At 37.8% G+C, this 24,362-nt stretch overlaps 1 protein-coding gene across 1 annotated transcript in view; it reads left to right on the plus strand.

Moving 5' to 3' along the window:
* The window catches only part of MRPS9 (mitochondrial ribosomal protein S9), a 114,445-nt gene that overhangs the window by 34,156 nt on the left and 55,927 nt on the right, over positions 1–24,362 (plus strand). The window contains exon 2 of the mRNA XM_007959493.1: positions 2,750–2,929. Within this exon, the coding sequence (XP_007957684.1) occupies positions 2,750–2,929 (180 nt within the window). The remainder of the gene's footprint in view (positions 1–2,749; positions 2,930–24,362) is intronic.

Consider the following 24,362-nt stretch of genomic DNA (forward strand, 5'->3'; position numbering starts at 1 on the left):
CTCCTCGGAAGGAAGGTTGGGCAATCCTACTTCCGTAGTGATACTGCCTCAGAAACCCAAGGAGGGGTCGCTATGAGTCGGGGCTGACTCGACAACAAACAACAACAACAACGACAAAATTCTAAGAAGACATAGAATCCTAAGAAAAACATTGAAAACATATTATGGTAAAACTAGTAGGAGTGGGGAGTTGCTAGTGGTGGAACTTGGCAATGGGAAGGATGAAGTAGGGGGGCCTAAAAACAATAGACGTTGTCTTATTTAAAAAAAAAAAAAAACCAACCCAAACTCACTGCCCTCCAATCGATTCCACCTCATAGCAACCCCCTTAGGGTCTCCGAGGCGATAAATCTTTATGGAAGTAGATTGCCCCATCCTACTTCTGTGAGTGGCTGATGGGTTTGAACCACCAACCTTCTGGTTAGCAGTCAAAAGCCTTAGGCACCAGAGCTCCTTTCTGTCTTATAAAAGGGCAGGTTAACTCTAGGTTCCTAGATGATGCAGAATGATGTACATTGGACTAATAACCTAAATGTTTGTGGTTCAACAGCAAATAGCAATACTGCGCAAGAACGGCCTAGAGATTTGCTTCCAGTAATATTACAGCCAAGAAACCCCTATGAAGCAGTTCTATGCTGTAATACATGGGGCTGCCATGAGTCAGAATTCACTCAGTGGCACAATGGGTTTGCTTTTTGGTTTAACTATAGATAAGCAAAGGAGCTCTGGTGGCATAGTGCCTAAGGTATTTGACTGCTAACCAGAAGGTTGGCAGTTTAAACCCAGCAGCCACTCTGCGGAAGGAAGAATGGGCATTCTACTTCCTTAAAGATTTACTGCCTTGGAAACCCAAAGGGGGTCACTATGAGTTGGAATCTACTCAATGGCAGTGAGTTTGGTTTTGGTTTTTGGTATACATAAGCAAGGAGCTCTGGTGGCACAGTGCCTAAGGCATTTGCCTGCTAACCAGAAGGTTTGCAGTTCAAACCCACCTGCTCCACGGAAGGAAGATGGGGCAGTCTGCTTCCATAAAGATTTGTGCCTTAGAAAGGCAGTGGGAGTCAGTATGTGTTGGAATCCACTCGATGGCAGTGAGTTATACATAAACAAGTTTTGATAGTGACACTATGTCTACAAAGCATTTAATATATATATAATTTTTGCTTCTAAGTAATATTTTAAGAGGAAATTCCTCTCCTTGTGAGGAAAACATTTAATAAAAAAACAAAACTGTTACTGTTGAGTCATTGCTGACTTCTTTAGACTATAATCTTTCAACTGTAAAGTTTTACAGATTTTAAAATTGCCCTTCTCCATTAAAGAGTAGGCAGAGACTATTTCATCACTATCTTAGTTTGGAAGAGTGTCAAAATTATTTGTTCCTATTAACTGGGTACTGAAATATTAGCCATGTGTTTTTTCTTCTATTTTCTGTTATAACTATAATGGTAAATTATTATAAAGTAATTTAAATCTATGATTCTCAAAGAGTAAGGTAATGAACAAGGGGAGAGGGTGCTAGTGATGAGATGTCTGAGATTTTTGTGTTTATGAAAAAGGGAAAGAATGGGTCACTAAGATCATAGCTTTCAAAGGGTCTTAAAAATTATTGGAGGGGGAGAGAGTGGTCAAAGTTGAGAATCATAGGTTTAAAATCTTGAAAAAAGTAAACCAAGACCAGTAAGATCTGTTTATCCAGCTACTGGATAACAGCTAAATGTCATTTGAAGACATTTTACTGGTTCTTTAACACATTTTATTGAAGATAAATATTAATGCCTAGGGCAGGAGAAAGAGTGGAATTCCACAGCATAAAAGGACCACCAGCAGCAATGTGATATAATAACTTGTATTTTAAAAGTACTGAATGTTCTTATTTCTAGAGGTAGCCTGTTGAACCAAATCAATAATAAGAAAAGTTCTCAATGTTTAGTGAAGAAATTTCTTCCTTTTATCAGTTCAGTATAAGGACCATTGAATAAAATCAAAAGCTAAACCAAACCTATTAATGTAAGGCATTTAAAGATAGGCCATGTTTGTATCCTAAATAATATCCACAGTCTAAGGTTACTGTTCCCAAGTGCGTACCCATTTACTCAGTAATGTGTTCTCCTTTGTATTTTGTCTGTGTGTGCATTTGACTTTTTTTTTTTAAGTAATGTTATTTTACTCTTAATTCCATGTGTGTCAAATGTCACAACTTGCTTAACATTTACCAGTTGGTATCAAATATGAATGTTTATAGTATATAAAGCCAACAAAACTAAACCTATTGCTGTTCAGTTGATTCCAACTCATAGCAGCTGCATTTGTTACAGAGTAGAACTGCTCCATATGGTTTTCTTGCCTGTAATCTTCATGGAAGCAAATCACCAGGCATTTCTAATGCAGTGGAACCGGGTAACTGTGAACTGCCAGCCTTTATGCTAGTAGTCAAGTGCAAGCATTTGTGCCACTTGGAGACCTTTTATAGCAGAAACGGAGGTAGTGTATCACTTACAGGTGTTTTTGTTTTTAATATGTTGAAGTGATAATAGTTTAAAATATAAGCATAGGCTTTTGAGCAAGCTTCTGAGCAAAAGACAGTTTCTAACAGTGGGTCTTTTACCTTGTTTCTGGACTTAGTCAACTGAGTGCCATAATAAAAAAAAGACAACTGTTTGAATATTCTGGAATATTTAGAGAAGATGGCCTTCCAGATAGCTGCTTATTTTAAAAATCTTTTCTTTCCATTGATATTTTATTTTAGATATTAAGGCTAAAACACATCACAGTTGTAACAACAAAGAAAAATGTTGCAGCCTCAAGACGTGAAACATACACTGCAGATTTTATTAAAAAGCAGATTGAAGAGTTCAACATAGGAAAGAGACATTTAGCCAACATGATGGGAGAAGATCCAGAAAATTTTACCCAAGAGGACATTGATGTAAGTACAGTTCCCTTGCTAGAAGAGTAATTACTGTAGAGTTACAGATATTGAAAGCACTTTTCTTCAGCATGAGCCCTTATCTCCATGTAAATTTTAATCAAGCTGTCAGAATAAGGAAAGATGCCACTATACATTGCAGACTGCTACCATGGTTTGGAAGAGATGCTACTCTTATTGGAAGCATTATAAAATGTAGTGAATTGTAGAATTTTGATAGAAATAGATACTTTCCTTGATTCAAGGTCATAGGAACCACTATGCATGCTTATGTAATATTCAGAAACATTTCTCCTGCTCTGTAGTTTTGCACTCAGCTTTCATGCAAAATGATAAAACAGATGGTAATGAAAATGTAGTCACATTTATAGGATATCCCTTAAGTAAACCTAGGCTCAGTGTTTTAATCCACTTTAGTATATATTTGAATGTTCAAATTTGATTTTTTTTTACCAGATCTCCCAAGATAGCTAGTGAAGGAGTTTAACAGTAGGCATTGACATGTGTTCTAATTTTTGAAAAAGATAACATATAACATCTCATGTTGTTTATATTTAACTGAAGAATAATATCCATATAGATTTAATGTTTTCATATAATTTCAATAAACCATTTTTTGCATTTAACTTTTTTTAAGGTATCTCTTTATATACTTTTCCTAACTATTTATAAATATTACTAAAGTGTCTCTTCAAGAACTCAGATCAATGTTTTGGACTCTACCAAAATAAGTAGTATTTCTTACTGCCCTTTTAGGTGTTGGTCATTTGGGGCTATGGCCCTCATAGCTCTTGTCTTGTTTTTAAATCTTACAATAATACAGACATGATGTGGGATATTAAGGAAACTGTATTTTCATTATACTGTTTAATTTTATCATAGGTAGTATAAGTACCCATTTTAGAAGAGCAGGCTAAGAAAAGCTAAGCCTCATGCTTAATTATGTAAGTATGGAAAAAAGGAGAAATTCTAAGACTTTAAACTTTGTACCCAATGTTTTTTCATAATTTGCCTCATTTCATAGATAATAGGTATCTGGCAATATTCAGAATACATAATTTTTAGCTAGATACATAGTAACTAGTACCTGTGTACTCAAAACATTTGATTTTTTTTCAGATGACTTGAAGGAAAAGTTAATAAGGAAAATAAGACTTCTCCCTCCCCATTTTATAATGTGTCCTTTAAAAATATAGAAGGAATAAGGAGCATCTTGGCACAAATAGTCATATTATAGTTTTTTCTTTAAAAAAAGGGGGGGAGGATATAATATCTTTTCCCCTAAGACTTCTTTCCTGGTACGACAACTTTAACTGATTGCTTGGTTTTCCTTTTCTAGTAATAACTTTATTGAGATATAATATACATACTATACAGTTCAGTCATTTAAAGGTACACTTCCCTGGTTTTTAATCTACTCAAAGAATTGTACAGCCATCACCACAATCAAATTTAGAATATTTTCATCACTGCTAGAAGGAACCTTGTACCCTGTCTTAGTTTCCTAGTGCTTCTGTGGTACAAGTGCCATAAGTGGTGACTTGAAAAAGAAGAAATTTGTTTCTCACACTTTATAGGCTAAAGTCCAAATCAGGGTCTCAGCCATGTCTGTTCTTTCCCTGTCAATAGCTCCAGGCATTCCTTGGTGTTCCTTGGCTTGTAGACAATTCTCACATGGCTTCTGTATTCCACCATGTGTATTTTGTCTGTGTCTATTCTGTTTTATAACTCAGAAGTGATTAGGTGTAGGACCCACCCTATACTAGTATGACATCATTAACATGGAAAAAATAAAATAAAAATCTATTTCCAAACATCACATCCACATTTACAAAGGCCAGGATTCAACACATATATATTTTTTTAATATACCTTTTTTTTTTTTTTTAATTTTGATTTGGGTGAAGATTTACAGAGCAAATTCACTTTCCATACAGCAGTTCACATATACTTTGTCTCATGTCATTGACCACAGTTTACCACAATGCAACAGCTCCCCTCCCACTTCCTCCCCATAGTTACTTCTTCCCAGTGTCCATCCCTCCATACTCTCCTGCCACCTGAGCTGTCTCCCTGTGCATAAGCAGCCCTTACTTCTCCCATGATTGTTCTCTCCAGGGCATCAACACTATTTTTTGGGACACAATTCAGTCCCAACATACACATTAATGGTTACTTCCCAGTCCCCTGCTTCCCTCCTACATCCTGCCCCTGGCCTCAAACAAACAAACAAACAAACAAAAAAACTCATTGCCATCCAATCATTTCCTACTTGTACACCCTCATTGGGTTTCTAAGACTATAAATCTTTATGGAAGCAGACTGTCTCATCTTTCTTCTGTGGAGCGGCTGGTGGGTTTGAACCACCAGCCTTTTGGTTAGTAGCCAAATGCCTTAACCACTGTACCACCAGAGCTCCTTCCCCCCCACCTAAGCAACCACTTATCTAATTTTAGTCTCTATAGATTGCCTATTCTGGACATTTCTATAGTGGAATCATATAATATGTGCTCTTTTGTGACTGGTTTATTTAACCTGTCATATTGTAGCATATATCAGTACTTTATTCCATTTTATCGATGAATAATATTTCATTTTATCTACATAACCCGTTTTCTTGATCCGTTCATCAATTTAGGATGTTCAGTTGTTTCAGCCTTTTAGCTATTGTGAATAACGCTGCTATGAACATTTGTGTACAAGTTTTTATGTGGACATGTATTTTCATGTCTCTTAGTGATGGTATTGCTGGGTCACAGGGTAACCCTATGTTTAACTTTTTGAGGAGCTGCCAAACTGTTTTCCAAGTGGTTGTATGTTTTTACATTCCCATCAGCATTGTATGAGGTTTTTCACTTCCTCTACATCCTTACCAATATTTGTTATCTCTCCTTTCTGATTCTGTCCTTCCTAGTGAGTGCTGGGTAGTATCTCACTGTGGTTTTAATTTGCATTTCCCTGACGACTATTGATGCTGAGCATATTTTCATGTACTTATTATTTGTATACCTTCTCTGGAGACCTATCTGTTCAGATCCTTTGCCCCCCCTTTTTTTTAAATTAATAGTTTTTATTTTTGAGACTAGTGCAAAAAGAGTGTGGTGATGCCATTGTCTGATCATCTGTAACTTCATGAGGGGAGAGAGATTCATCATCAGCATCAGCAGCCCAAAGCTGATCCTATGAAGCAGAGGTCAGACATGCTGCTACCCTCCAACCTTCTTATCAGTTCTGACACCAACCATCTCTCTTACAGGACTGTCTTCTCTGCTGGATTCTGTCATTCATTTCAGTGGCCACACAGAACTCAAGATAATACTCAAGATTATGAAGTTTATTAGGGAAGCAACAGGTTATAATTCAGGATCAGAAACAACTCAGTATACAGCTTCTTCTCAGCCATGCTGCTGGTATGCTTCTCTCTGGCCTCAGCCTCTGCTTTGCTCAGGCAAGTTACAAAGCTCTTTTGGCTCTGCTGATAGGTGCCCAAAGAGGCGCCCCTCTCCACCAGCAAGGCTCCTGCCTAAAGACATTCAGCTTTTTCAAACTCTATAGGCCAGGAAACCTGCCACTCTGTCTCATGCCAGTCTCTTGGTTCTGTTGGTTTTACTGTCACCATTTCTCTGCTGCTGCTTCTCACTATCTCAGCAGAGTGTTACTACTATCTGTCTCCTGGATTGAGGAAGTTCAGCGTAGGGATCTTGAGTCCAAAGGACACGCTTTGCTCCTGGCACTTCTTAAGGAACAAGTGGTAGTGAGAGCCCCCTTTTCTGCTTCTAAGATGGCTCATTTTAAGCCTATGGGATGTCAAAACTGACCAATCCCCACGTTAAGGTTCCCTATACTTTATTTACATTATTAGCAAGCTTTCCAGTCCCCTTGGTGGATTTGCATAGTCACACCCCATCATCTGGTGGGAGCCACGAAGACCATGGCTAGAAGGGCCATACCAAATAATTTACTGTACCACAACTAGCTTTAGGTTTACGGAACTTTGAGAAGATGGTACAGTCAGCTCCAATATACCCCCTCTCCCCACACAGTTTCCCCTGTTATTCAAATCTTGTATTTGTTTGATATGTTGTTAAAATTGATAAACTAATGTTGATATAGTATTAGTAACTGAAGTCCATATTTTACATAGGGTTCTCTCCTTGCATTGAATAGCTCTATAGATTTGGCAAATGTATAATGTCCTATATCCTCCATTACAGTGTCATACAGAATAGTTTCATTGCCCTTAAAATCCCCTGTGTTTCACCTATTTATCCCTCTTCTCCTTGTCCCCCTGAAACCTGGACAACCACTAATCTTCTTACTGTCACTATAGTTTTGCCTTTTTCAGAATGTTATATAGGTCTAGACTCATACAGTATGTAGCCTTTCCAGGCTAACTTCTTTCACTTAGCAGTATGTATTTAAGGTTCCTCTATGTCTTTTCATGGTTTGATATCTCTTTTTTATTTCTTTCCTGCTGAATAATATTCCATTGTATAGATGCACCACAGTTTATCTGTCCATTCACCTCTTGAGGGACATCTTGGCTGCTTCTAGTTTTTGGCATTATGAATAAACCTGCCATAAACATCTGTGTGCAGGTTTTTGTGTGGAGATAAGATTCCAACTCATTTGGTAAATCCCTAGAAGCATGATTGCTGGGCTGTATGGTAAGACAATGTTTAGCTTTGTAACAAAAATTCAGTCTCTCATCGAGAGACTGTTGATTTTTCATAGATGCTCTTTATCAGGTTGAGGAAATTCCTTTCTATTCCTAGTTTGTTGGATGTTTTTATCATGAGGGGAGTGCTGGATTTTTTTTAACTACCCTTTCTGGATCCACTGAGATGACTGTGTAGTTTTTGTCCTTTATTCTAGTGATAGAGTATAGTACATTTATTGAATCACACATGTTAAATCAACCTTGTGTTCCTAGGACATACAATCCTTTTTATATGTTTCTAGATTCAGTCTGCTAATATTTTGTTGAGGATTTTTGCATTTATACTTATAATTGGTACCTGTCTAGTACTTTCTTGCAATGTTTTTGTCTGATTTTGGTATCAGGGTAATACCGGCCTCATAAAATGAGTTGGGAAGTGTTACCTCCTAGTTTTTGGGGAGAGTTTGTGAAGAGTTGGTATTACTCTTCTAAAAATGTTTGGTAGAATTCAGCAGTGAAGGCATCTGGACCTGGGCTTTTCTTTTTGGGTAGATTTTTATTGCTCTGCTTTTTAGACATAGCCCTTCCCTGTCTTCTTGTGACCTATGTGTCCCTGTATCACTGTTCTCAGTAGGAGGAGGATCCTATTGCCCAACTGAGTTCACTAAGGTATTTTTGAGCATGTTTACATGTGAACCCTACCAAGCCATCCAGTCAATTCTGAGTCATAATGACCCTGTAGGAGGGTGCTCTATAGGGCTTCCAAGGCTATAAATCTTTACTGAAGCAGACTACCTCATCTTTCTCCCTTGGAGCGGCTGGTGGGTTCAAACCACCAATCTTTTGGTTAGCAGGCAAATTTTTTAACCACTATGTTACCAGAGTTCCTTTTTTCTAAATATACATGTGGTATATTTAGCATATGGCAAGAAACAGAATCATTGAACAGTTTTATATAATTCTCTGTGAAGGGATAAAGATGTTCACAATATAAGTATTTTAAAAATGAATTATGTTATTTGGAGTGGTTAGTCTAATGCTTAGATCTTTAATCAGAATATTAATTTGGGATGATTAAAATTATTTTCATGAGAATAGAATTTATACAGAGTAGGCATGTTCTATAATTCAGCTACCTAGTTAAAAGTCTTAGCTCACTAGAGAATTTTCACATAGATAAATTGGTACCATTGTATTCAGATTAAACCATTAATTATTTTATATATTTTAGAAACCAGCTTTTCCATACTACTCCAGTTGCTGACTTAATGTTAGCTGAAACTATCTATAAAATGTATTTAATCAGAAATTTTATGATTTTAAATTTTTTATATATTAAATATCTTTAAATTTTTAAGTGATATATTTAGCTTTGGTTTTTGAAACACAGAATTATTTCCAAAGATTTGTGTAACAGCACTGTAAATGTAAGTCACAGTCTTCTTGTGCTTTTAAAGTTGCATCTTTGCTTATATATGGTGAAAGTGATTTGATGTCATTTTATTACATTGTACTGATAGAACATAATAATTTCTCACATTTAAACAGTAAAATTATAAAATAATATGGAAAAAAAATCCAGTTGCTTCTTTAAAGATATAAAATCTAAAAGTTACCTGAGTTACTTGTTATTGTAATGAGGAGGAGTACAGATGGAGAACATGTAGAACTTTGTTATAAATTGATTTTTCTCTTTCATGAATTTGTTATAATTTAAGGGATGCTATGGAAGGGACTGAGAGTAGGAATTCCTTGCAGTATCACTAACTAGCATAATTTTGAGTTAAGTCATACTCTGTCATTAATTTTCTCATCTCTAAAATAAAAATAATGATACCTGTTTTCTACCTCAGATTATAACTACAGAGCATAAGATTGTGATGAGTTATTTTGATTCCTATCAGTAGAATAAAATCTACCATGACTTTAATAATTCACTGATTCTCTAATTGCCTTTGTCACAGAAATCTCCTAAGCCATTTGAAATACTGTTGAGTATATTGATCCATGGGAGCTCTGGTAGCATAGTGCCTAAGGCACTTGACTGCTAACCAAGAAGGCTGGCAGTTCAAACCACCAGCCACTCCTTGGAAGGAAGGTTGGGCAATCCACTTCTGTAGTGATATTGCCTCAGAAACCCAAGGAGGGGTTGCTATGAGTCGAGTCAGACTCGACGGCACATGACAACAACAACAACAACATCATATTGATTCGTTGATTAGTTTAAACTGGAGATTGCATTGTATCTCCTAGGTTGGTATTTTGTCTCACCTCACTCGCTATCTAAAAGCTTATAGGGAAGTGAGTGTTAACATTTCCCTTGAGACTGTGGCATAATTCTGTGTTGGACTTTCCTGCAAGTGATTGGTCTGCTTCACTGAGTCTCACATTTCATACCAATTAACTCTTTTGGCATTTTATTAGGTTTAGTAGACCCCCTTTGGCCTATGAGGATGAGGAGATGGAAGAGCAAAAGAGGACAATGACAACTGTTACCAGCGCATTAAGATTATATATTCATTACTGTACCTGTTTTTATTTACACTTTGAAACTATTATTTTTGAAAGGGCCTTAGCTGGAGAGACAGGAAAGCTGATGAGTCTTCCTTAGCATTTCCATACTGACAAAATTCCTAGTTATTTCTGAAGACTAAAATACATAATTTGACAACCAAAATCAAGAAAATATTTTAAGCCTCCAAATAACCTTAAGAAAATTGTGAATGCTATTATATACTTTTTATTATATTACTTTTTTAATTATAATTATAATACTTTTTATTATATATAATTTTTAAAATATAAAATTAAAACTTGGTATAGTAGTTTTTCTCTTATTTAATATCAGGAAATTAGACATTCTATAAAATTGATTTTTCCAGATAAAATAAACTTATTTTCAATTATTATATATAATGAAAACTACCACCACTTACTGGAAACCTTCCGTGTATGTGTAAAGACGTGTAGGAGCCTGATAAACATTAACACTTTATTCTTTATAGAAACCTATAGGATAGGAATTACATTTATTTTATTGTTGAAAAAACTAAGGCTGGACAAGAGCTTTCTGTATCTAAAGACTTTGTTCCATTCACACTTTCAAAGGTTAATTTTTGTAACGCTTTCTGAAATAAAATGCAGTCTTCCCAATGTTATAAATAGGGGGTATAATTTAACTTTACAGTGCTTTAAGATTCTAATTTCTAGTATGGTTGTTAAACTGTGATATCCCTCTGACTATGTGGGTTGTAGTACATGTTTGTCCCTGTACTAAATGATCTGGCTGTACTGCTTCTTGCCATCTCCTTTCCTGTCAACATGTCTTAATGTCTGTGTATCTGCGTCTAGCAGCTCTCACCTGCCTTCTAATCTGCTAGCATAACTAAACCTGTTAGACATGTGAATTAAAACTGAGAGCCATTGGATTCTGAATGAGGAGGACCTGTATGCCCTTCTTACTAATAAGTAAAACCCATTAATTTATTGTCATCTATGTCAGCTCTTGAATCGACTCGATGGCAGTGAGTTTGGTTGTTTTGGGTTTACGTCAGCTCTTCATGGGTCTCTTTCCTTGATTTCTAGGTTTACAACTTTATTCAGAAGGCTGATCTCAAGTAGAAATCTGACCTCACAGAGTACAGCGTATATAATTTATGGGTGAAAATTGTACTTAGCTTATGTTATATTGCTAGTGTTTTCGTAATTAAGCTTTTTAAGAGTACAGGTGTGGGTTGGTTAGAAACAAATGATAGGTAAAATTTTATACATAAAAAAATTCTGCTTGTCACTGTTGATATTTATTTTTATATTACATTATTTAGCTGATTTAGTAGTGGTATTAAGTTGGTAGTATTAACATATCTTGTTGAAATTGGATTTTTTTGTAAAATTACTTTGCTATATTTATTGCTCAATCTGTTTATTAAATGTATATGAAAGAATTAGCAGGTGAAGAAATAGCAAATTAATTAAAAAGAACTTAGTTATGGGCTAGTATAGATTTTCTCCATTTCTCTATTTTTTGCCAAAGTATATTGTATTGACAGTAAATAAATTACTTACTGCTGTGATGTACCAAACTGCAATGGTGTTCCCCTCGAAAGACTTAACAGGAGGAAAAATGCTCAAAATTAGTAGCATATATAGAAGTGTTATGCTGAAGATATTCTAAATACATGCTAATTGCTAACTGTGCCTTTAATTTATGTTGTAAAGATAAACTTTTTAGATATAGTAGCTGAATTGTCAAACATGACGTAGTTGTCTTTTTTGTTTAATAAGTTTATAAATACTTTGAAAATAAGCCTTTAATGCTGTGGTTTTCTACTCCTGTGCTAAACCTTTTACAGGTGACTGCAAAGTGTTGACTAGTGTGTAATAAGTATTTTTAGCTGTAACAATATACTTTATTGTTATGAGGATTCTGTCAGCTGGAACATTGAGCTGAGTGGGTTGTGTTATTCAGTGTAAAGCTGTTACATTGTGATCAAAAGAAGATTCTATGTGCATGGAAATTGTTAAGAACTAAGCCCCTGAGCATATAGCCTAGGCAGGGCAGAAAATATTCCTCAAATAGTGATACCAAGGCCAAAGGATGACCAGGTAAATAATGTGATCAATGCCTGTGGAAATTTTATAGACATTGTAACACATTTTTGAGTTACGGTGATTGCCAGCCTGTTTAGTATTTTTAAGTCTTTTAATCCTTTCACATCAACAGTTATTTTATTTGAAATTATGCTGTAGGCACACAAAAAAGGTGAAGACTACTGCTTGTATTCTGTTTATTTTTTCCTTTTTGTATTAAGCATGTATCAATTATGACATTAGAGACATTTTAGTTATATTAAATATTTTGAATTCAGAATTGCACTTGCATTCACTAATGCCTTTGTTTGAGAATTAAAAGTTAAGTTCTACCTTACTGTAGAATTTCAGGAAAAAAGCCAGCAAATTGATATATAACACTACTGAAGTCTACCAATTACTTTTTAATTGGTATTATAGACTTCATTCTGAAACCAGAATGTTTTATTCTCCTAAGTGTGAATATGCTGTATGAAGTTTCTCTAATTGATTTGCTGTGCCCATTCCATTTGATGTATCATTTTTCACAATATTTCATAATTTGTGCTCACTTCTAATGAACAGAGTCGTTAGGACAGGCATGTCTAAGTACAACTGACAGCTAACATTAGGTGCCAGATGCAGTTTATAAAGCTATGTAGAACTGTAAAGAACAGTTTAAATAAATTAGCACCTGTACATTAGTCTCACTTGCTGGTAATTTATAAGCGAATCAGTAGAGATGACATTTAGGTAAGTCATTGATCAAGTTAACAGCTGCAAACCCACTGCCCAGCTGGGATACCTAATTAATAGAGATTGCATTCCTGACCCAGTGCTTCTCCTGGGTTGAATCTGCTTTCCTTTTATACTTTGATTTAAACCTAAGAATGTAGTTAAATACTGTGGCTTCACTTTAGGGAACTATTGAATTACCAATACTCTAGTTAAAACCTAAAAAATATAAGAAACATGTTTAATAAGAGGATCATCTTACTCCATGACTTAATTGGTTAATTTTTAAGATCTATTTTCCTTTCTAAGGGAGCTCTGGTAGCGTAGTGCCTAAGGCACTTGACTGCTAACCAGAAGGCTGGTGGTTCAAACCCACCAGCCACTCCTTGGAAGGAAGATGGGGCAATCTACTTCCGTAGTGCTACTGCCTCGAAAACCTAAGGAGGGGTTGCTATGAGTCGGTTTCGACTCGACAGCACATAACAACAACAACAACATTTTCCTTTCTTGGTTGACATTTTTTGGTTTTGGATTCAGGTTATGCATCAGAGGCATGCTAGTTTCATAATTTCTGAAGGCTTCTATGCTTATCATTAAGTGTATACTTCACTTTTTTTTTTAAGAAACAGGTGTGTGTTGTGTGTGTGTGTATTAGATCAACCAGCCATTAAGCCATATGTATTATAATTTCTTAAATATAGTATTAGTTTAAAAACACCTAAGAACTTTGCCAAGTTGAATTCCATACACATTCTGGAATTTAATGTAGGAAGTACTGAGTTAGAACTTAATAAAGGAAAATGTCCTTTGTTTTATATTCTTGTGACTCAGGTTTTCTTCTGAGTGAATTTAAAACTGAAAGGTGAACACATTTAAGGCTTTGGTTTCCATACCATAGAAGATGTGGGTGTTCTGTGGGATCCCTGTCAATTTTGAACCCCAAACTGAAAATTTCTGTGCAGAGTGGGGCATTGGAAGAGGCATGTGATACATGTTTATTTCTCAAGGACAAAGAGGAAAGTATAAATAACTTCTGAAGACAGGAACAGATATTTGGTTTAAATCTTTCATAAAGCTTAAACACCATAAATCTGTTACTAATTATTTCTTTGCTTTGTTATTGCACATTGTGCTTTCACTGTGTAAAAGAATACCAGCTGTGTGTGTGTGTGTGTGTGTGTGCGAGCGCATATATGCACACACACTTACTCCTCACTTATCAACAAGGTTAGGTACCAGACCAGGTCGTTATGCAAAATCTGCATAATATGAGGAGGAAAGTGACGAAGAAGTGGCCCAGAGCCTGTACCCTTGGAAATGCTGTGCCCCCAGCACCACTGAGCAACCCTGGGGCCTGGCGGCTGGCCTAGAGGCACAGGTAGCAGCTCTGGGTCTTGGGCAGCCAGTAGGGTCAGGGGTCAAGATGGTCAGTGGGGGTTGCCTCCTGTGCCCATGCCTTCCTCAGCTGCCTCTTTTGCATCCTCAGTCACCTGCTGCTGTCATGCAGGCCAAGGAGGACCCCACGGAAACAAATGACACAGATCTTAGAGATCTTAGAATCTGAGGCCAAGAGTTTGGGGACTAATAGCTGCTTGGCAGAAGAGCTCAGCAGCCCAGACTGCAGAGTTGGGAGGGGGCAGCTGGCATCTGCTGAAGCCCCAGGGCCCCAAATTACCCTCAGTTCTCTTTCCGCTGCAGGACTTGGTCCCTTCAGGGCAGTTGAGTAGAGGGGAGCAGCAGCAACAACCTCCCCTACCTCAGCCTCCTCTTGGGCCCTCTGGACACTTAATGGCCCTTCTTCAAAGGGCTCCTTCAAAAACTGCCTCAGTTGCCTCTTTCGCTTGAAGAGCTACAGTAGTTACTCTGGTACTCTCCTATGGAGAGCTGGCTGCTTCAGATATGAGCCCACAGACGCAGTCAGCTCTGCAAGCCAGGATCTGGACATGGGAGAATCCCAGGTTAATGCACAAAACAGTCAGATAGTAAGCTTTTTACTGTTATCATAAATGTGAAGTTGTAGATAAGGAGATAGAAAATAAGTGAGGAGTATATATTTGACTGAGTGTATTCTGAGTTAAAGCATCTTTCTAATGTTAGAAATTTTCCCACCTCCCTTTAATGTAGCATATACAAAGAAACAGTCATATACTAAAGTCTGAAGGCAAGCCAAAAGGCCTTTGTTAACAAATACATTAAAGAAAACAGAATAACCATATTTGTTTTTTGGAGACTTAACCTTATAACTATGGTTAAATGGGCTTATAAAAATCATCTAAACCAACTCCTTATACAGGTGACAAAAATGACAGGGGTTGATATTGACCAAAGGGCACATAACAGTGACACTGCTAATAATGGAAGGGGAAAAGGTAGAGTGGTAAAGGGGAGAAAAAGGGTAACATCCAAGGGGGAATATTTAGAAAGACGAGCTCTGTTACATGTTCTCTCCTACTTCAGAATCTTGGGCTTTATCTGAAAAGGAACAAGCATTATAATGATCATTTTTGAGATGACAGATCAACAACCTTAAGTAAAAGAATAAGCCAATGAGCAGTAGGTTTGTGTCTATTTCATATGTATGCACATGGATGTTGATATTTCAATACCAGTGTATTCACTACAGGTCACATCCAAAGTTTGATTCTAGACTTGAGAAAAGGTTTGTTGAAACACAAACACAAACCCTAAGCCTAAAACAAACAAAAAGACATGGGCTAGCTATATTGTTCAAGCTTCTTAAATAATCAGTAATTGAGTCCCAACTGATATATATATGTATATGTATTTTGGAAAGGCTGGGTTTTTTCTTAGTTTAAATAATAAGTTTTCATGTAGGTTGTTTTAGAAGTGAAAAAGTAAAGTTATTTCAGATAATCATTGAATTTCTGTTAATTTTGTCATGATTGATAAACATCGTCCAAATGGACCAAACCACAATTCCGACGTGAAATGCCAGTTTTTCTGTAGTTTTAACATATTTGAGGGCTGAGGTCACTTGCTGCTGGTGCTTTTTTCTTATTGCCTGAGTAAGGGCCATACAGAAAATGGAATAAAAAAACCTTAACAATTAATAGATACATTAAAATGAACAGATTTTCAAGTATTTCTCTCACTGCTTTTCTTCAGTGATTTTCTGGTTGACTTAATTTCACTTATTGTAGTATTTAGATTTTACGTGATTTATCATGCTAATATGGAAAAACAAAACACTGCCATGGAGTCACTTCTGACTCATAGCAACCCCTGAGGGTTTCCAAAGCTGTAATCTTTACAAGAGGAGATTATCCCTCCCCACCCCCACCCATGGAGCACTGGTGGGTTCAAACCACTGACCTTTTGATTAACAGCCAAATGTCCTAACCACTACACCACCATTATCATACTAATATAGATATTTCGAAATAATATACCAGAAAAACTACTTTAAAAAAGTATTTGAACATTTTCTTTGCCTTCATGTTTTATTTTTCTTTTCTATTTGCAACTCTGAACCTTTCCCAACCACATCTATGGCATAATTTAAAGTTTTATCTTCATAACCATTTTGTTACTTATTCTTTATTAAAATTACCTTTTTTGAAATACTACCCTCGGTGTGATGAGGAAATTGAACAATTTTATCAACTTCTGCAGTCTGAAATTGACCGAACATGCAATCAGGATGTGTTAATTATCACTGGTGACTGGAATGCAAAAGTTGGAAACAAAGAAGAATCACCGGTAGTTGGAAAATTTGGCCTTGGTGACAGAAATAATGCTGGAACTTGCATGGTAGAATTTTGCAAGACCAACAACTTGTTCATTGCAAACACCTTTTTTCAACAACATAAACAGCGGCTCTACACGTGGACTTCATCAGATGGAACACACAGGAATCAGATTGACTATATCTGTGGCAAGAGGCAGTGGAAAAGCCCAATATCTTCAGCCAAAACCAGGCCAGAAGCAAGTTCAACTTGAAGTTAAAGACAATTAAAACAAGTCCAAGAGAGCCAAAATATGATCTTGAATATATCCCTCCCGAATTTAGAGATCATCTAAAGAATAGATTTGATGCATTGAACACCAACAACCAAAAACCAGAAGAATTGTGGGAGGATGTCACGAGCATTATCCATGAAGAAAGCAAGAGATCACTAAAAAGAAAAGAAGACCAAAATGGAAGAGACTCTGAAACTTGCCCTTGAGCAGAGAGTACCTAAAGCAAATGGAAGAAACGACAAGATAGAAGAGCGGAACAGAAGATTTCAAAGAGCAGCTCAAGCAGACAAAACCAATTACTGTAATGAAATGTGCAAAGACCTGGAGTCTGAAAACCAAAAGGAAAGAACACACTTGGCATTTCTCAGGCTGAAAGAACTAAAGAAACAATTTAAGCCTCGAATTGCAATATTGAGAGATTCTATGAGCAAAATATTGAAAGATGCAGGAAACATCAAGAGAAGATGGCAGGAATACACAGAGTCACTGTACCAAAAAGAACTGGTCGATCTTCATCCATTTCAGGAAGTGGCATATGATCTAGAACTAATGGTACTGAAGGAGGAAGTCAAAGCTGCAGTGAAAGAATTGGTGAAGAACAAGGCTCCAGGAACTGATGGCATACCGATTGAGATATTTCAACAAACGGATGCCCCATTGGAGGCACTCACTATGTTATGCCAGGAGATTTGGAAGACAGCTACCTGGCCAACTGACTGGAAGAGATCCATGTTTGTGCCCATTCCAAAGAAAGATGATCTCACAGAATGTGGAAATTATAGAACAGTATCATTAATATTGCACGCAAGTAAGATCTTACTGAAGAGAATTCAAAAACGTTTGCAGCAGTATATTGATGGAGAACTTCCAGAGGTGCAAGCTGGATTCAGATGAGGACGTGGAACAAGGGATATCATAGCTGTTGTCAGATGGATCTTGGCTCAAGGCAGAGAATAGCAGAAAGATGTTTACTTGTGTTTTATTGACCATGCAAAGGCATTTGATTGTGTGGATCATGTCAAATTATGGATAACATTGAGAAGAATGGGAATTCCCGAACACTTGATTGACTTGTGAGGAACCTGTACCTTGACCAGGAGGCTGTCATTCTAACAGAACAAGAGGACACTACATGGTTTAAAATCAAGAAGGGAGTGTGTCAGGGTTGTATCCTTTCCCCACACTTATTCAATCTATATGCTGAGCAAATAATCCAAGAAGCTGGACTATATGAAGAAAAACGTGGTATCAGGATTGGAGGAAGAATCATTAACAACCTGAGATACGCAGACGATACAACTTTGCTTGCTGAAAGTGAGGATGACTTAAGGCACCTACTGATGAAGGTTGAAGAATACAGTCTGCAGTATGGATTACGTCTCAATGTAAAGAAAACAAAAATCCCCCCAACTGGACCAATGAGCAGCATCACAATAAATGGAGAGAAGATTGAGGTTGTCAAAGAATTCACGTTGCTTGGTTCTACAATCGATGCCGACGGAAGCAGCAGTCAGGACATTATACGACGTGTAGCACTGGGAAAGTCAACTGCGAAGGAACCGTATCAAGTGCTGAGGAGCAAGGATGTCTCCTTGAGGACTAAGGTACGCCTGACACAAGCCATATTTTAGTCGCCTTGTATGCATGTGAGAGCTGGACAGTGAATAAGGAAGACCAAAGAAGAGTTGATGCTTTTGAGTTGTGGTGCTGGCGAAGAATGCTGAAAATATCATGGACTGCTAAAAGAACTAACAGATCTGTCCTGGAGGAAGTGCACCTGAAATGCTCCTTGGAAGCGAGAATGGCCAGACTTCGTCTCACCTACTTTGGTCATGTTGTCAGAAGGGACCATTCCCTGGAGAAGGATGTCATGCTTGGTAAGGTGGAGGGTCGACAATAGAGGGGAAGGCCTTCAACGAGATGGATTGACACAATGGCTGCAACAATGGGCTCAAGTATAGCAAGGATCATGGAGCTGGTGCGGGTTCGGGCAGTGTTTCGTTTTGCTGTGCATGGGGTCACTGTGAGTCGGAAACGACTCGACAGCACCTAACAACAACAACATCCTCGGTGTGAGTATAAGAAAACATGACAAATTTTGGAGCATCCTCTTCATCAGACCCTACTGCACTGTGTCAAATCAGTGCATCACACACAATCTACAGGTACTCCTCAGTTTCTAAATAGCCAGAAGGTCATTGAGAAAGGGGAACTGAAGACTAATATGGATTGCTTCGTAAACATCACATCCTCCTGATCAGAGCTTGAGCACACATTAGCACGATGGAAAGCAGCTCTTTTTACTTACAGAAGGAAGTGGGCAGTATACAGCAGGAGACTGGTCTCCCTGGCTCAGAAGCTGTCTGGGTCGTGGTGATGATTCTTCCACACACACCTCATTTTTTGTCAGCGGTGAGGGACCCAATTGAGACAGTCACAGGACTTGCTGATCCCCCTGGCTTTTGGAAAGTCTCCTGATGGATATAAAAAATTTCCACACAAGCCCTCTGCCTAGGTGAGGGACATAATAGGCGCCTACCTACTACTGGTCTCTTGGCCAGATAGGTCCACTTAGGTGGGCTATAAACTTAATGCTATACGTGCAGCACATTAATGCCAAAGCTAGGGAGATAGAGAAAAATCTCTCATCCAGCTATTTTATACCTACAGCCTGTGTAACTAATTGTACAGTGACATCTGAGAGCCAGAACTCAAGAGTGGCTTTTTTTCCTGGGTCTTGCACTACCTCCAACAGAGTGCTTTAACCACTTTTCTATTACTCTCTATTAAGGATCCTACTTCATAAACACTCAGAGAGCTTTCCTTCTCTGACAGGTTTCTGCCTTACAAAGTTCAGTATTCACAGGTGTTACTATATATATTTTTAACCCTGCCATCAAACATCAAAGGTACTCTGGTGGTGCAGTGGTTAATTGGGCTGCTAACTCCGACTCAACAGCATATAACAACAACTGAAAGATCAGTGGTTCGAACCCACCACACACTCCATGGGAGAAAGATGAGGCAGTTTGCATTCATAAAGATTCAGAACCTTGTAAATCCTATGAGGCAGTTGTACTCTGTCCTATTGGGTTGCTGTGGGTCAGAATTGACTTGATGACAGTGGGTTTGGGTTTTTGATTTTGATTTTTTGGTATCAAACATCAGGTCTCATTGTGAGTGGTGTTTTGTTCTGAGGTGTAGCAGTGTCAACGGGAGGAATGGAGACAACCATGGCAATCTGGCTATTCCAAAGCACTGACTCACCACACTGGATTTCATAGACTAAGCTTACTGCTTTTCTGTTGAATTGGAAAATTGTTGTCTAGTCATCATATATTTGGGGGAATTCCCAAGGACTCAGGAGATCAGTTCCTGGAAGACTTTAGGTACTGATGTTCACTGAAGTGTTATGCCATTGTGAGGCAAAGGCTGTCACGTTTAAGGATCCTGAATGAAGTTGTCTACCATCTGCGAGGGGAACGTGGGGAAGGCTTTTGAGAGAAACTGACTGAGGAAGCCAAGGGGAAAGGGTTACAGTGCCCCTAATAGCCAGATTAAGAGCAGGGCAAGCTAAATAGTAGGGTGTACCTGCCACTGGCACTGCTAGTCTTTCCTAGCCAGGCTTTGAATTAGGACTGTGTGTAATCCTGGTCAAAGGAGCCCTGGTAACACAATGGTTAAGAGCTCAGCTGCTAACTGAAAGGTCAGTGATTTAAACCCACCAGCTGCTCTGTGGGAGATAAGACCTAGTGATCTGCTTCCATAAAGATTACACCCTAGGAAACCCTATTGGACACTTCAGCTGTGTCCTATAGTACTGCTGTGAGTTGCAATCAACTCAGTGGCACACACAACAACAGCAGTCCTGGGGAAAGTTAGAATACTGCCATGATTCCCGTGTGGATCTTGTTCCCATTATAAGTATAACATGGGGTTACCTTTTTCTCATAACTAACGCAGAGCTGCCAATGACAAGGGACAGCAATAATTTCAGCAAGATCGTGCTGGTGATATTGATGAGTAGTGATGAGACACTGAACTGTGGCAGATATTTTTTTGATGGCTTTACAAACATGTACAATTTCCAGTAATGGCATCACTACCAGCAGCAGGTCTTGGATAGAAAGAAGCTAGTACTCCTTCCCTGCTCCACAACCCATTTTAGGAACATTAATTTTATAACAATTTAATGAAGTTTTAAAACCTTGCTGAAATCAAGCTACATGTCAGTAGCTTTTGTATGGTGCTATATTGTATAAAGACTTCAGTTTTAATGGGCTAGAGTTGTATAGTTGCCACTAGGCATGTGTGGTTATTTAAATTAAAAAATAAATGTAATTGAAAATTGAGTCGTCATTTGCACTAGCCATGTATCAAGTGCATAGTGGCTGCATGGGTCACCAGCTAGCTATCTTACTGGACAGCACAAATTGTAGACTATTTCTGTCATCGCAGGAAGTTTCTGTTGGACAGTACAGGCTACAGGATTGTTTCTTCATTTTCCTCCTCAATGAGAATTTATAGTTTTTGCCTTTTCTTATTTAAAAGGAAGAGAATGCTTTGGAACTTTAAGGAGTATCAGTCTGCAGTTTTGTTTTTTGTGTCTTTCGTTGAAACAATCCCAAATACCCGAAGAATTGGTTTTGAAAACAGTTCAAAAATACTGTAAAAGAGTAAATTGAAATTTAGAAGTGTAGAAAATGGTTGTTTTAGTAACTCCTGAAAAAGCAATTATGGTAGAAGCCAGATTGAAATCATTGGAAGAAAGAATAGGGGTGTTACTGAAAGTGGGTGGGTGCTTCTAAGAACAGGAACGTGAGGGGGAATTAAGAGTTATTTTACTGCCTTGGATGGCACCCAGGAATCTTATATTGCATTGCTCATCCACAAGTATGGCAGCAGTTGGTATGAAAAGCTAAAAGAAACAAAAAAACCTGTAAGTGTCAACCCTTTGTGATTGCTGAGGAGTAACTTGGAAAGAAGACAGGAGTGACAAGCAAGGATGGGAAGAGAAAAAGCCAGATGGTATGGGCCTTGAAAGAGGATTGTCCTTTTTTGTTGGAATGAGGTGGTAGAGCAGTAGTCAAGCAGGGAAAGTGCTGTAATAGAGGTTTAAACAAAGAGAAGAGGCAACAGGTGCTCAGGCGAGTCAGGGAAGGCTTCATGTGGGAGGTCACATGTGATTGAGGCCTTGTAAGACAAATAGGAATGTGTTAAAATGAAAGAGAATAATGAATATTCCAGGCAGAGAAAATAATATGTAAAAGGATGTGTTAAGAAAGGAGAATGGACTCTTAAGAGCCCAATGAGAAAATCACTGACAAAAAGTAACTGCTCACTTGCCTGTATACCCTCAGTGTAACTTATCTATATTGCTACCTAGGACCTGTATACTGTGGTAGTTATGTTTTTGTGTCAATTTGGCTGGGCCTGGTTGAGTGGCTGGTCAGCTGGTGGTTGTATATTCCTCATGATGAGAATGGCAATCAACTCCGTGGTGGGATCTACCACAAGTAGCTGAGTAGCTAGCTGCCTTTGGGTATGTGGTCTGCTTCCTGTATATAAGGAGAAGCCTTTGGAATGGTCTCTAGCCTATGGCACGCTTGGACCCTGCATGCAGCCGTGTCGTCGTTAAGCAGCCATGCTCTGCTGACCTCAGGACTTACAATGGTCTTAAATTAATGGCCTGCCATGTGGTTTGGTAACATCGGGACTGTGCCTTTTTACTTGTCAATCTTGGGCTTCTCAGCCTCAGCATCCAGCAGCTGTCTGAGTGAAGAAAGCCTTAGCTCCAGTGGGCTGGGAGCAGGAGGCAGAGCTGGACCCCATGGTTGAGGGGCTTTCACCTAGCCCTAGAGCCTGGCACTTTGAACTTGGACTTAAGCCTCCAAATTATAAGAGATTAAACTCCTGTTTGTTAAGACCATCCCATTTGTGGTATATTCTTGTCAGAATGGCACTAGGTAACCAGAATATATACCATATTAATTTGTATATAATATGACAACCACCCCTATGTTTGAGATTATCCATGCATCTGTCTCTACTGCTAGAATGAGCCATATTTCACTCTGACAAGAATATAGAACATAGTAGGTAGGAGAGGTATTTGTTGAATAAAATTTATGAAGGTAAATGATTGATTTAATTTAAAGAGATTCAGGTGGTTTTCCTGACTGTACTACTCAGTAACTGAATATTCTTGATACCAGAGAAGAGGAAAATCTGTGTTTGAGAGAGTTAGATTTAAAGAGCACATTTAAAAGGTTCAAATGCTGGTTTTAGCATTGATTTCAATGTGATCTTGGACTAGGTACTTAACTGCTTCTTTATCTGTAGAATAGAGCTAATGAATATATGGCTGTGTGGGACAGGACTTACACAAACTGATAATGTTTCTAAAGTTAACATTTACTGAGTACGTGGCGAGTGCTATGCTTTTACACATATCTTATGTAACTCTCACAACAGCTGATGCAGTTGATATCATTACAAATCAGAATCACTAGAATTGGTTCTTGAAAAATGTTCTTTTGATTGTAATAAGACTAAATATGGATTATGTTATTTACACTTTCATCCTTTTTTCATGTTTACCTCTTCTTTTCTTCTAAATTCTGAAGTAGAGTGAAAATAACGTTTTTACTGTTTTACAGCATGTGATGCTCTGCCCAGAACATAGCTAGAGGCTGCTCAACGTAATACAAAAACCCAAAATTCTCTTGTTTTTATAAATAGTCACGATTTATTTCACAAGGGGTGTTCACCTACTTGAATTTTAACAATGTGTGTGTGTTAACTGGGAGTTAAGCAGACACAGAAAGCAGCAAAATTATGTTTTCATAAAATCAAGGTACTCCTTTGTTTGCTTCAGAATTTCTAAGAAATCTGTGTAGAATGCCCATAGGAGATAAATGCAGTAGGTTAGGGTCATGTTACTAACATTCCACACATACAAAACAGATGACAGCATGCTGGGAATGTTTCTTTTCTATCTTGTATGTGTGATTTAGTTGAAAAATAGTTGGTTTATTTTATTGACTATTCCCTTTTTGTTCCCTTTTCTTCCATCCTTTGTTTTTCATTGTTTTTACTGTTTTTGTGGTTTTGCTTTTTATCTAACATGAATTTTGCTCTATGGACCTTCCCACAGTCTATAAAGTCACTAACTATATATATATAAAACAATTCACTACCTTTGAGTCAATTCCGACTCACAGCGACCCTCTTTGGGTTTCCGAGGCAGTAAATCTTTACTGAAGTAGATTGCCTAGTCTTTCTCCCGCAGAGTGGCTGGTGGGTTTGAACCACTAACCTTCTGATTAGCAGTCAAATGCCTTAGGCACTATGCCACCAAAGTGCCTTTACTAACTATGTATTTGCTGGAAGTATTCTGAAATTAAACCAAAAGGTCAGGAAAAGTGACTTAAAGAAAAGAAATCATAGGTGAAAATAAATTAACACATATTAATCTATCATTCCTCA

Source organism: Orycteropus afer, unplaced genomic scaffold (genome assembly GCF_000298275.1).
Source record: "Orycteropus afer afer isolate SDZICR_OR568_19922 unplaced genomic scaffold, OryAfe1.0 scaffold00017, whole genome shotgun sequence".
Taxonomy (NCBI): domain Eukaryota; kingdom Metazoa; phylum Chordata; class Mammalia; order Tubulidentata; family Orycteropodidae; genus Orycteropus; species Orycteropus afer.